At 41.0% G+C, this 13558-nt stretch overlaps 1 protein-coding gene across 5 annotated transcripts in view; it reads left to right on the forward strand.

Annotated features, from left to right (window-relative positions):
- The first annotated feature begins 1412 nt into the window (after nucleotides 1-1412).
- Nucleotides 1413-13558, forward strand: part of c8h19orf47 (chromosome 8 C19orf47 homolog) — a 20479-nt gene continuing 8333 nt past the window's right edge. The window contains exons 1-6 of one of the 5 annotated variants that reach the window (XM_061782235.1): nucleotides 1413-1532; nucleotides 2417-2504; nucleotides 4942-5056; nucleotides 5698-5779; nucleotides 12843-12968; nucleotides 13052-13201. In XM_061782235.1, the coding sequence (XP_061638219.1) occupies nucleotides 1514-1532; nucleotides 2417-2504; nucleotides 4942-5056; nucleotides 5698-5779; nucleotides 12843-12968; nucleotides 13052-13201 (580 nt within the window). In that variant the 5' untranslated portion in view covers nucleotides 1413-1513. Of the gene's footprint in view, nucleotides 1533-2416; nucleotides 2505-4941; nucleotides 5057-5697; nucleotides 5780-12842; nucleotides 12969-13051; nucleotides 13202-13558 lie in introns of those variants that run through there. The other 4 variants (XM_061782237.1, XM_061782236.1, XM_061782238.1 and 1 more) reach the window with 4 other exon arrangements.

A 13558-nucleotide genomic window follows, 5' to 3' on the forward strand; every position in this document is an offset into this window, starting at 1 on the left:
AGCTTCTTGCCTGGGCTGCTCGTGAGAAATAGTCACAAGACACGCGACAGTTCTTGAGAAAAAAACTTGGATTCCGTGATACACTCGGCAGCTCGGAACTTTCCCCGAGTAAACAAGTTTGTGTCCGCCAGAATGTCTAAATTCACGGATCCAATTAATGACGTCATCGATCGGATCGGCGAATTAAGACATTACAGGAGATAACAACATTTGCATTAAATGCAAAATATTGAGCAATCGGATCTAGCAGTTGAGATTCGTGGAAAGTCTAGAAGTAATAAACATTTCAATGGGAAGAGTCCAACGCAGACAAAAGATCAAGGAGTAGAAGATGACTGGCAGGCACAATGGGAAAAGGAGACCAAGGGGCAGGCGGTATCCTACTTCTTCGCTTTGCAGTCGTGGGTCAAAACAAAACTTGTCTGGGAGTCCCTGCTAAAGCTACTGCCCCCGTGACCCGACCTCGGATAAGCGGTAGAAAATGGATGGATGGATGAAATGTCCGTAGGTGTGAATGTGAGTGTGAATGGTTGTTTGTTTGTATGTGCCCTGCGATTGGCTGGCAACCAGTTGAGGGTGTACCCCGCCTCCTGCCCGATCATAGCTGGGATAGGCTCCAGCACGCCCGCGACCCTAGTGAGGAGAAGCGGCTCAGAAAATGGATGGATGGATGTTATTCGAGGGGTCCGGTTCACATGATTTGTGCATGGCTGCTAACGTCACTGTGGCTGGAGGAGCGAAGCTTGCGATGCAGTTGGTAGAAGATAGTGCATGTACAGGATTTAAAATTTGATCGGCTGTGTGCTTTAATGACACGTGAGTAGTGACACACAAGTAACAGTGCCCTGTTAACAATAGCCCTTACCTACTACACCCGAGTGTGTTATTAGTGAAAGTAGGTCAGTAGTGCATGATGCCGTTTAGTAATCGCTTAATTAGCGTCATAAATAATAAATAATAAATAATAAAATAGAACATATGCTGTTACATGATGTCCCCTTAACATTTCTGCCTGCCCCCTCAAATATGCATGCTTAGAACTGGCCCTGATGGAGAACCTGAAACAATAAAGCATGTTTTCCTAGAAGGAAGGTTTTTGCCCCTTCAAAAGCAATTGATATAGTACGTGTTTAATTATTCTATAAAACACTATTATTATTATTATTATTATTACTACTACTAGTACTACTTTTCTCACTTTATTTGGAAGTGACATGATGACAACAGACGTGTCACAAATGACAAATGCAATGTTGATTTTCTTGCAAGAATTAACATCTTTATTATTATGTGGATTGTCATTGTCGGATGATATTGTGGGTGGGGTGGCCACTCCTGGCCAGCCCTGGCCACCCTCGCCTATGTTTGTGTGACAGCATCATAACGAAGGGCGAGTTTTTTGAAAATTGTAGTTGAAACATAGCATCTGAGGAGGGCAGTCATACGCCATGAAGCGTTCACGCTGCCGGAAATACGAAAGAAGAAGAAGACGTCACAGGACATTTGAGTAAATATGGCGTCCGTGACAACAGGTGAGAGACCGAAAAGGCCCGGTTTGCAAATCTTACATACCATTTGACACCACATTATGTCGTTTTCCCCCGTGCAGGGCTGCGTCTATCTCATCGTTATAACACAATGGCAACAGTTCGACCGTATTCGTCAGCATAATGTCGCGAATGGCTGTTTGCGGCTTTTCATTCCTGCCGGCCCTTAGCTAATGCTAGCGCACGATACTAAATGGTTCTTTCTTTACCAGGGCACTTAGACGAATTACCTGTGTTTCCTGGTGATATGTCGGTGAGAGGCAACAACGCGCTGATTCCAGGACATAATAAAAGTTAATCGCGTTTTGTCGGTATTTTGCAGTACGTCACCCGAATCTTCAGAAATCACATCTGCATCAGAATGAATGGCCATCTAAAATTAAAGCATTAACGCCTCATGTTTGTTAATGTTGATGACTCTCTAAACGAGGACGTGTGGAACTCACATTGTGTTGGACATGTCGGGATGAGCCATTGTTGTGGCAGCTGCCGCCGTCACTTTGCACCAGTCATGACTTTATAAATAACCTCAGGCTGCTTGAGGTCAGAATGTGTTTCACTTAACTTGTCTCCCTCTGGCCTGTTTGTGTCTCTACTGTGCAACGTTTGGGCTGATTGAACCAACGAGGCCAATTTATTTACAGTGTTCTACGTGGTGGCCATCTCAAAATGACTGGTTTTAGTTATAATACCTGTAATAATACTTGTGACCAGTCCAGGGTGTACCCCATCTCTTGCCCAAAGTCAGCTAGGATAGGCTTAAGCTTACCCCCAACCCTAATGAGGACAAGTAGAAAATGGATGGATGATTGATAAATGAGCAGGATCGACTCAGCAGGTTGCTTACGTAATGTTTTTCTCCTCTTAAGCCACTTCAGAGTGGATCCAGTTTTTCAAGGATGCTGGCATCCCAGCCGGCCTGGCCGTCACCTATGCAGTTTCATTTGTGGACAACAGGTAAGCACAGAACACATTTGGCAACCTGGTCTTATTTTTCTCATTGTGTTGTATAGAATCCAGATGAGCGTGTCTGTTGCAGTACAGCAGATGTAAATCAGGCTAGTGTCGTCACGATACCAAAGTTCTGACTTTGATGCTATTCCTTGCATAAAGTATCATGATACAGATGCTGAAACAATTACCTGAAACATAATTAAAGGCAGTGGAATCATGGGTGACCAATCATGAACCTTTAAATTTGTAGAATATATATATATATATATATATATATATATATATATTAGGCTTTACACGATCAGGATTTTTGGGGCCGATCTCTGATCCGATCACAAGATGGGGCAATGTGTCTATTTACATGACTTTTTCATTTATTGTAGATACTTGTGTACTGACTATCTTAAAGCATTCTCTAGTATAAAGTATTCTCATTTTAGACAAAATTTAAAACATCAATGACGTGGGCATTCAAGGATTAGTGTGACACATTGCTGATTCTATTTTGGAACATGTGGATGATGTTCCATGTTTTAACGCAACGTTACACAGGATGGGCACATGTGATCGCTACGGTCTCAGGGCGAGTTAAATAAAACAATGACTTGTGCGTTTGCTTGCTTCCCCCAAATGATCAGTTTTTGTTCTATTTTATGTTCCTCAGTGTTGTATTTGTTAGCCTTCCACAAACAAAGCGCTACACCCTCTTTTAAATATGGGATACAAATTCAGAATGTTTAGTGTGCAAAAGCACGACGACGACAAGCTTCAGTCTTGCTGAAGGTTGGCAGTGAATTAAAGGAAGCCATTTTAACTAAAAAGAAATACTTTTCTGCACGAAGACGAGGCAGCTAAAACGCGTTAGTTCAAACGTGTCATCGTACTCTCTTACTGGTTCAATAGATAGTTTCCAAATAATCAAATTGGATATTTCATTTGTTGGACTGTTATTTTGAAATAGTACAAGGAGTAACAATTTGATTGTGATTCGCTAATCAGTCGTTACTGTCAATACAAATAACGATTGGGGTTTTAGGGTGCGAGTCAGGCCACTATTACATACGGTGTCAACATTATTGGTACTTGCACATTTGTATAATCTTTAATAACTATACTGATTATGTAGTTTCAAGTCAAAATAAACACAACATTTAAAAATATAACAATTAGCAGGACAGATAACTGATCAAATGTCTTCTGCTCGCAACACTCCTCATGGTCAATATTTAAAACACACTGACTGATCACCAGTGATTGCTGCTTTGCTTGTGGGCGAACTACTAATGCTATATAGTAACGCTGCACAATTTGTCGAATTTTTATTTAAAAAGCAACATTCACTCGTACTACTTGCTACTAGGTTGGCACCTTAGCAACCTGTTGTGATCACATGGGCTCTGTATGACATCCGGGCGCTGCTGGATAGAAGTGCTGGAGGGGAGCATGGAGTGGCTTGCTTGTATAAGAGTGGTAAAATCAGAGATCCACTTTTAAATTTTAGATCCACTCTGATCTGATCCAATCCTTGTTTTTTTGCTGACATCGGACATCTCAAAGATCGGATTGGGACACCCCTACTTTTCACATCATCATTTGCGTGGTACTACTTCTGGGAGAAACTCGTTGCTCAACGGACGACTCTGTCACTGGACCAGAGTTGGGGGTGAGGAGGGGTTGGCGACAAGGTGGCGAGCTTCGTGGGAGGATGGGTGTGTTGGACGGGGCGTCACGCTGTGGAGCAGGCAAGCCGATGAGGGGTGCTTTCTGCTTTCTTCCACAACTTGCAAATCTAATGTATTGGCTATTATCACACACATTTACGCAATGTTTGATCGAGGAAATGCGCACATATTCACATCACAAATTTATCGTGATCACTAATTACGATAATTTTCCCCAATTCTCTGATATGTTACGAACCAAACCAGTAACATCAGTTTGTTTGTTTGCATTTTCTGCGGTGTCAATTTGAAATAATGTCTTGTTTTTGAGTAAAGGGATGGAAAGGATTTTTAATCTGATTCATCTATTAATTGAAAGAGTAATCAACAGATTAGAAATAATAATAATCATTAGTTGTATTATTATACTTTTATAGGCCCTTGTTCTCAGGTGAGGTATGCGGTGACGTACTAATTCATTTCCGGTTCCAGACGGCGTACTGTGTAGCTGTGTGTTATTTTCTCTCCAGACACTTATTACTTTGCCGACTATATTGCTGTTCAAAGTAGGGCTGTCCAATCAATTTGGAATCGATTATCCTATATCGTCGACTAACCGAGTAATCGACCCCCTCCCCCCCCCCCACCCAAAATTATTATTATTATTTAACTAATAATCAGGTAATTGGATCTGTACAACAATTGCCTGTGCTTTAATTTAATCAAGATAATGCGGTTGATTTAAAACATTTACTGTTTTTTATTCCTTGTCGCTGCAGAATTCAGAAGAACATGCTGATGGACCTGAGCAAAGACATCATGATGGACCTCGGCATCACGGTTGTTGGTGACATAATTGCCATTCTCAAACACGCCAAGCTCGTCCACAGGCAGGTCAGATCCCACTTTGGACATGTTGAAATGTTAAGAGCAGGCCGTACTTAAATTATTATCATCTTAGATCACTTTTCCACTACACAATACCTACTTGGCAAGGCTCCACTTGCTATTGACTCTTCTATTGGTAAAACCGAGAACTCTGAGGCAGATAGTATTTCTGCTAATACCGTATGCATGATGTGAACCACTGCTGGTCTATCCTTGGTCCTTTGTAATTGCCCTAAACTTGGAGGCTACGTGGGACAAAAGTAGACACCTATGCTAACATTAGCTAGTCTTAGTGCTGTGCCTTAGCTTTGGCTGCTGTGGTATTGTACTCAATACAGTCACCACTTTGCTGCAGCTGCCCTCAAATTGCCTCCTAACCATTGCCAACAGCCACATGAGGTAGACACAGGAAATCCGGTGTCCCACGATACTATTTTGAAATGGAAAGCAACTGCTGCTGTGCAGTGGAAAAGGGGCATTATTGGAGGACTATAGCATGTGCCTAAGAGTTAGTCTCTAATTAACTCTCTAGATTTGGTGGGGTTAATGTTGACATTGTAGAGGGAAAAACATGGACTTGCTAGACCTTAAACCACTTAATTTTGAGTGTAACATGGCATATATTTTGCACCAATTTCCCCATTCAGGACATGTGCAAAATGGCCACAGAAGCCATCTCCTCAGGACAGACCAGTGTGAAAGCAGAGCTCAGAAGAACTGCCAACACTCGTAAGTACCAGCCAGCCTTAGCAATTACACTCTCAGCCAGCAAAAATAATTAGAAGTAATTTCTTTCCCACTGGTGGATGATTCGAAGTCATCTGTCAAACAAATCAGTTTTATTTTGACCATCTTCAATTTGTTTACTACTTTTCATCATCCATCCATCCATTTTCTGAGCCGCTTCTCCTCACTAGGGTCGCGGGCGTGCTGGAGCCTATCCCAGCTGTCATCGGGCAGGAGGCGGGGTACACCCTCAACTGGTTGCCAGCCAATCGCAGGGCACATAGAAACAAACAACCATTCGCACTCACAGTCACGCCTACGGGCAATTTAGAGTCTCCAATTAATGCATGTTTTTGGGATGTGGGAGGAAACCCGAGTGCCCGGAGAAAACCCACGCAGGCACGGGGAGAACATGCAAACTCCACATAGGCGGGGCCGGGGATTGAACCCGGGTCCTCAGAACTGTGAGGCTGACGCTCTAACCAGTCGGCCACCGTGACTTTTCATCATGAGCCAAACCCCCCCCCCCCCCCCCCCCCATAGGTTCAATGTCATTCAAAACATAGTTAACAGTTTAATTTGCGCTAACCTCATGATTGGAGTGTTTTTTCCCCCAAGTATCTGTTGTGGTACATACAGTCCTGCTTACCACTATTGGCACCCATGAAGTTTAAGTACTAAATGTAGAATATCTCCTGAAGAAATTCAATCACGTGAAACATTTTTCTATAGAGAACTTGTTTGATACAAAAGAGCAAATGATAAACATTATATGGACAGATGAAACAAAAATAGAGCTTTCTGGCAATGCACACAAACAGTATGTTTACAGACGGCACAATGAACCCTTTAAGGAAAAGAACATCCTGCCAACAGTCAAGCATGGTGGAGGATCCATATTGCTGTGGGGCTGCTTTTTTACATCTGGTACTGGAGGCCTTGACTGTATCACAGGTATCATGAAATCAGAAAATTATCAAGGGATTTTAGAGCAAAATGTCTTTGAAAAGAAAACTTATGAGGCCAAGGTCATGGGTCCTCCAGCAAGACAAAGGCCCAAAGTACACATCCAAAAGTACACTTACAAAACCACACGGAAATGGTTGAAAATGAACGAATGGACTGTTTTAAAATGGCTAGCAATGAGTCCTGATCTCAATCCAATTGAAAATCTTTGGGGGAAGCTGAAATCTGCTATTTGGGAAAAGAACCCTGCAAATGTTGAAGAGTTTGAACAAATTGCAAAGCTAGAGTAGGAAGATATACCACCTGAGAAGTGCAAAAAAGTTTATAATATGGATACACAAAATGTTTGGAGGCTGTCATCGCTGCCAAAGGATGTGCAACCAAATATTGAGGAGTGCCAATATTGCTGCACATGCTGTTTTCATTTTTTTTTTCTTTTAAATTACAATGGTTAAGTTGAAAAAAAGTATTTCCTTTGTTAAATTACTTTGACCGCCAATTAAAAGAGCCCGACGATGTAAGTATAATGGTGAGCAGGACTGTATCTCGTGATTGGAGGATGACAACCAGCTGTTTGACAGATAGTAAACAAAAAAAAAAGAGGCCTGGCATTCAGAAGCTGTTTATTGCCACTTCTATTTGAAGTTTACTTTAAAACTAAACGTAAAACAAAAAGAATCACACGTTGTACCTAAATTTGCTTTACGGGAAGTCCGCTAGCTTCATGCTAATGCACAATGCAAAATGCCATAGACGGGCTAACAAAATTAGCATCAATGTTGTGGTCCTTATAAACCTTTAAGTGACTTATATTTGAATACAGGTGGTAGCAATACATGTAGACAGCCTACAGTGATACTCACAGGCACATATTCCTTATACTCTGAAAAAGGAAAAACTGCTTAGTTGAGACGGTCTTCTTCTGTGTGTCTTCATCAAATCTTTGTCAGGGTTTCACACACACATATTCATTTGTAGTGGGCCGCCACAAATTAATTTTGGCCGCCACTAATAGATTTTGGCACTATCTGTTCGTCCTCGCTCTGTGAATGTAGCATGTCATTACACGCTGGTACGGTAGGTAGCAGTGCGCATCGCCTCCGCCAAGACGCGCAGCTTGGTCCACCGGAGAAGAAGAGGTTCAAGATGAAGCAGGCAGCAGTGCAATGCCAACCACTGTTAACAGGAAAAGAAGAAGGCAGCAGCACGAGGGAGACATAGTCACGAAGGTAAAACAACTTGTAACGCTGTCAAAAAAAGTCTCTCTACAAATATGTCACCAAACAAGTCCAGAAGTTCAAACAGCTCCATTTTATCATGTAATAGTTAATGTAGCTAGAAGCTAGATGTGCATAGACCCCATATTAACTCGAGCTATGTTCGTATTGCATGTCGTGGTTCTGCGCGTCATTTGACGTAGATGGTCAACGTAGATGTTCACTCGTCTCATTTTCACAGATGAATATTGAAAAATATTTCAAGCGAATTTCGAAAAAGCCTCGTCCTGAAGATGAGGCACAGTCTGGACAGAGGAGCTATATCCATAGAAGTTTAGATATTTAAGAAACACGTGAAAGAGTGAACAGATGTCTACTCGTGTGAAAATTCATTTGCCCCCCATCAGGCTTCAAGAAGAGCCGCAGGTGTGGCAGTAAGAGAAGTTTAGAAGGGATAGCAGTAGTTAATCACGAAGATGTAAGACAGCAGGGCAGAAGCCAACATGCTATAGGGTCTTCTAGTGCAGAAGCAACAGGTGAGAGTTGGCACCTAACACAAGGCTGGTCCTTATTTATTTTCTTCTTTGCCTTTATGACTGTATAACAGATAGGGTTGGGCATTGTTTGAATTTGAGCGATTCTGGTCACGATTCCGGTTCCAAACAATTCTCGATTCCGATTCTTTTTCGGGGGCTGGGTCAAAAAGGTTTGCATGGTTTAAATAGTGTGTCCAAATTATGCACCCCATTTTCTTAGCAGCCCGCAGCATAGACTAAAATGAAAATTTGACCTTGGGTTATTTATAACCAGTATCAATATCAAACCTATGAACTAAAAGGCAATGTGTTTGGAACTAACCCAATTGAGTTATTATTCATTAATTAATGTTTCAGCTAAAAGTTAAATATAGCATTATTAAAATAGTTATTTGGGACTGTTTTGCCACATCAAATGTTTTATATGTCCAAGTTTTAATTAGACTTCCTGTTTTAAGCTTGTATCCTTTTATTTGGAAGGGTACGCACCGTAACTCAGCATTTTGGCACAAGTACCTTCACACAACACCGGCGAATTATTATTTTTTGTTTTAAATGAATGGAACCAAATGCTATAAAACGTTGATTCCGTTCCGTACCCACCGATGAGGCAAAAGGTTAGTGTTTGTGATACTGTGAGAAGTTTATGTGAATTTTCTCCCAATTCATTGTGATGTAAAGTTGCTACGGTGAAGTTTTAGCTCAATGTTAAGCTTTTTTTTTTTCTGTCATCGGCTTTTACGTTGGTTTGAAGACTAAAATAAACACTAAAAAGCATCAGTGCAAAAGTGCAACTAACCGTTTACTTTGTTAGCTGCCTCAATGTTGGCATAGATGTATTTTATTGTTTCACTCACCCAATTGACAGTGAGTTGACTTCACTGAAGCTTCGCGCAGTGTAGGCTGAGGCTAGGAGCGGGAGGAAGCACGACAGACTTATACACATCGTGAAAGCCCCCTTTCCACAATAAAATCTTCCAAGTGTTGCACTGAGGCGACTGGTCATTAATTTGAACAAAGTTAAGCCACACTTCTGTTCACCGCCGCCAGTAGGCACAAGCACGTCTTCGTGCACGTTCTTCTTCGTTGGTTTTCGTCAGTCGGCGGACTGTTGGCATCGAAAATGGGAACCGAAATTTATACATTTGAACGATTCCGGGAGAACCGGAATGGTAGTCCTGGTTCCAATCGGTTCTTGATGCCCAACCCTAATCACGGAACAATAAAAACAGAACTACTGGATTTGACCCAGAGTGGCTCAAAAAGTCTCAGTTTAAGTCATGGCTCCACGTGACACAACACGGTAAATTTAGTAGCTGCATTATCTCTTTATTTATTAATAACAATGTCTTTTTTTTTATTTGTAATTTTATTATTGCTCTACATTATAAGTATGTTTTGTCGATTTGTACAGAAGCTAAGGATGGCCCATTAAGGATGACTTTTGCTGAGTTCAGGGCAGAAGTCTACAAAAAAAAAAGACTACTTGGAATGGCTACTTTGTCACCACAAAGGAAATGCAGAGATGCCAAGTGTTCTGATTTGGCCGTATTGGGCGGTTGTGGCTCATTTGGTAGAGCGGGTTGTCCAGTGACCAAAGGGTCGCCGATTCGTATCCTGGCTCCAACTGTCCGCATGTCGAAATTTCCTTTGGTAAGACACCAAAGCCTAATTGCTCCCAGTGGGCCTGGCAGCGCCTTGCATGGCAGCAGCTGCCCATTGGTGTATGAATCTGTGTGTGAATGGGTGAATGTGAGGCTTTGTAAAGCGCTTTGGGCACTGTGATGGTGTAGATAAAACGTTATATAAGTGCAGTCCAGTTACCATTTTACAATTTATTGTGTTCCAGACAGTTGCCATGTGTTCCGACGTTTTGGGGAAATTGAAAATAATGGGCAATCTGGAGCGGACGAGTCTATATGCGCAAGTAACTTGAAGTTTGCTAGTGAGCGAGCGAGTGGCTTGGCGTCTAATTACCGTGGCAAGTTATTGGCTGACATAAGATTTACACTGCCAACCAATCGCATTTTGCTCCATGTTAAAACATTTTTTTTATTTAAGCCTGTCTGACGGGCAGTTCCGCGGCTACGGGTGGCTAGCTACTAGCTGCTAGTGTGGCTAACGGTGCGCCACTAAACGTCATTAATCATCGCCTCCATGTCGGTATATGAACTACAATTCTGACGTTTCGTGATCACGGAAGGAGGACGAGGAATAACAGGAGAATACGGCTGAACCATGCTAAACCTAAGCTATCGGTAAATGTCACGAAGGAAACACCGGAATAAGTGATTGGTGCCACAGTACAATTTTCAATCAACTCTCACTGGAACCACGTTCGTTACAGCTGAGAGTAACCAACTATGAAAAGCAAATTAATAAGTATGGGTGTCTAAGAGAGAAATTACACAGCTACACACAGGACATTCCGAAAACCGGAAATTAATTAAGAAGGTATCACATATCAACCAAGAAGAGGGGCCTCTAAGATTAATGTATATTAATATGTAATATATTATTTTATATCAGCAGTTGTTTGCTTGCACAATCGAGTGCTGGGGTTTATTTATGTCTATTTTTTTATTGTAGGTTTGTCAGAGATCTTTTTTAGTATTTGTAAAATGCAACGTACTGTATGTCTTTTTTTTTTTTAAACGTATGCTCCAATACCAATGAATACATCCATACCACATTAAATTAGTAGACATACATAAGTATATTTATTCACCTTAATAAGCACCTACATGATCACTTACGTGTGTAAACGTACATATGTATTTAAGCACATATGCATGCCCACACATATATACACACAACCCTTAAGCCCTCATAATTACAACCACCATGTACATGAATGCATACAATATTTTATAGCCTATGTGGTCCGAGAGTGTTTTGATTTTGACTTTTGAGGTCTGCACAATAAATGTTACCAAATTATATCTTATTTTACTTTAATGTAAATTAGCTTTGCTTAAGGACCATACAACCTGATATTTCTTGTAATGTTATTCAGTCAATAAAAATGTCACTACATTATTGTATATTTAGCAATTTAGTGCCAAGACATCTTATTGAATAAATTAAAACTGCAATTAAAAGTAAAAAAAAAAAAAAAAAAAAAGCTCTCAATACTTTGTCACTCAAAGCAACTAAAAAAGAAAATATCAAACAAATATCAAGAAAATAGTGTCGTTCAGTTTTTCTGGTGTTGTGTTCTGGCTGAGACGCAAATGTTCCTGAGAAAATCTAAATGTTCCAGACTAAATATCCAGAATGTTTCTGAGAGGGGATGATAGGGGTTGGCATCTCTGAAAGTAATAGACACCAAGCATATCTCACACTCACTTTTCAACACTGAATAGGGTGAACAGCAAGTATCATTTTGAGAGCAAAACGGTTTCAATTTTCTTTTTAATTGGTGCAATTTTGACAGGTATTTTTTCATTTAATCCTTAGGTGGAAACAGAGATCCGCAATCACCTGCAAGGAGAACACCTGGCCCCCTGCTTAATATCTATTAATGGACATGTTCCTGTGGACTCAAATTTTGAAATGGCATCGGAATCTTTTTTTTAGGAATCCATGTAAAATTCAATGTTCTAATGAAGGGTGCAAATTTAACAGTTGTTACTTATTTAGATTTAAGTTGCCCACCTTATTTATTTTAATTTAAGTAAACCATGATATTTTTATTGAAATATATTTTATTTGGTGTTTGGTTTTACATTCATGTATTTGTATTTCAGTAAGCGATTATATATTTTTATTTAAATGTTTTAATGTATTATTATAAGTTATTCAGTAAGTGTTTGTTTAAATTCAACAGTTTATTGTTGTTAAATGTGTTTATTTTCACTGAAGCATATTAGCTTCGATTAAAAGAAAAGTATTCTGTTGAACTCCAAACCTTTCTTTTTTGGGGGCTGGAAACATTGATACCCCCCCCCCCCCCCCCCCCACACTATCAGTGTTTTCCGGGCTGCTGGAACGGACTAAATGCATTTGTAGTCATTTCAATGGGGAAAGATGATTTGAGATGCAAGTGTTTTGAGATACAAGTGTGGTCACGGAATGAACTAAGCTTGTAAGTCAAGGCACCACTGTACCTACATGTTGATACCGTTGCAGCATGTGCCGGTTACCAGAAGCTAACGCTGATAGCACTGTTAGATAATGATAATCTGCGCTAACACTGCAGCTGTGCTTACTTTTTGACTTCGGTTGACTATCAATAGCAATGTGGCCATAATGACTACAACTGGTCACTGATGCAGTGTTAAATTGTGGAACATAGGATGCACATTTAAGTTACATTCAGCCACAAAATGATGTTTCATCCCTCAGCAGCTACTCGTATGATAGCCAACGCTTTGAGCCATGACTCCCCACCAGCCACTCCAGTGCGTCGCCCCGACAACTGCCTATCTGTCACAGTATCCAATGTGCAAGCAAGCAAGGGTAACAAAGCAGGTAAACCACAACCTGCTCAATATGTGTAGCCTTTTTTCTCCTCCATAATTACATTTGGCCGCCACCTTTTCTTCTTTTGACAGTTGTCAGTCAGCCAGCAGACGAAGGGAACGTGTTGTCAGCCGCGAAGCACCGGCGTGTGACAGCGGAGATGGAAGGCAAGTACATCATCAACATGCCCAAAGGCACCACGCCACGCACACGCCGCATCCTGGCCCAGCAGGCCAAGAAAGGTAGGCCTGAACCAGTGGGCTGGGCGCCTCGCTGCGTGATTCGGGCTAATCGACTAATCAATACTCACAGTTCTCAAACTCGAATCAGAAGGCATCGTAGAATATGGCTTACTTGGCCTTCATTTTACTCCTCCTCTTATTAATATTCCACACTTTATTAACTAACGGCCTGCACATGTTTGGATTTTATTCACGGTAAGAGCTGCAAGCTTTCTCTTTACTGTATGACTGTCTATACTAGGCAAACCTCCTAATTAGGTTCACCTGCAAATGATATCCAATACAGGATCTATAATCTCTGGTGTGTGTATACAGAACATATCCAAAAAAATTGAATATCACTGGAAAGGTTATTTT

This window comes from Phyllopteryx taeniolatus, chromosome 8 (genome assembly GCF_024500385.1).
Source record: "Phyllopteryx taeniolatus isolate TA_2022b chromosome 8, UOR_Ptae_1.2, whole genome shotgun sequence".
NCBI classification, from domain to species: domain Eukaryota; kingdom Metazoa; phylum Chordata; class Actinopteri; order Syngnathiformes; family Syngnathidae; genus Phyllopteryx; species Phyllopteryx taeniolatus.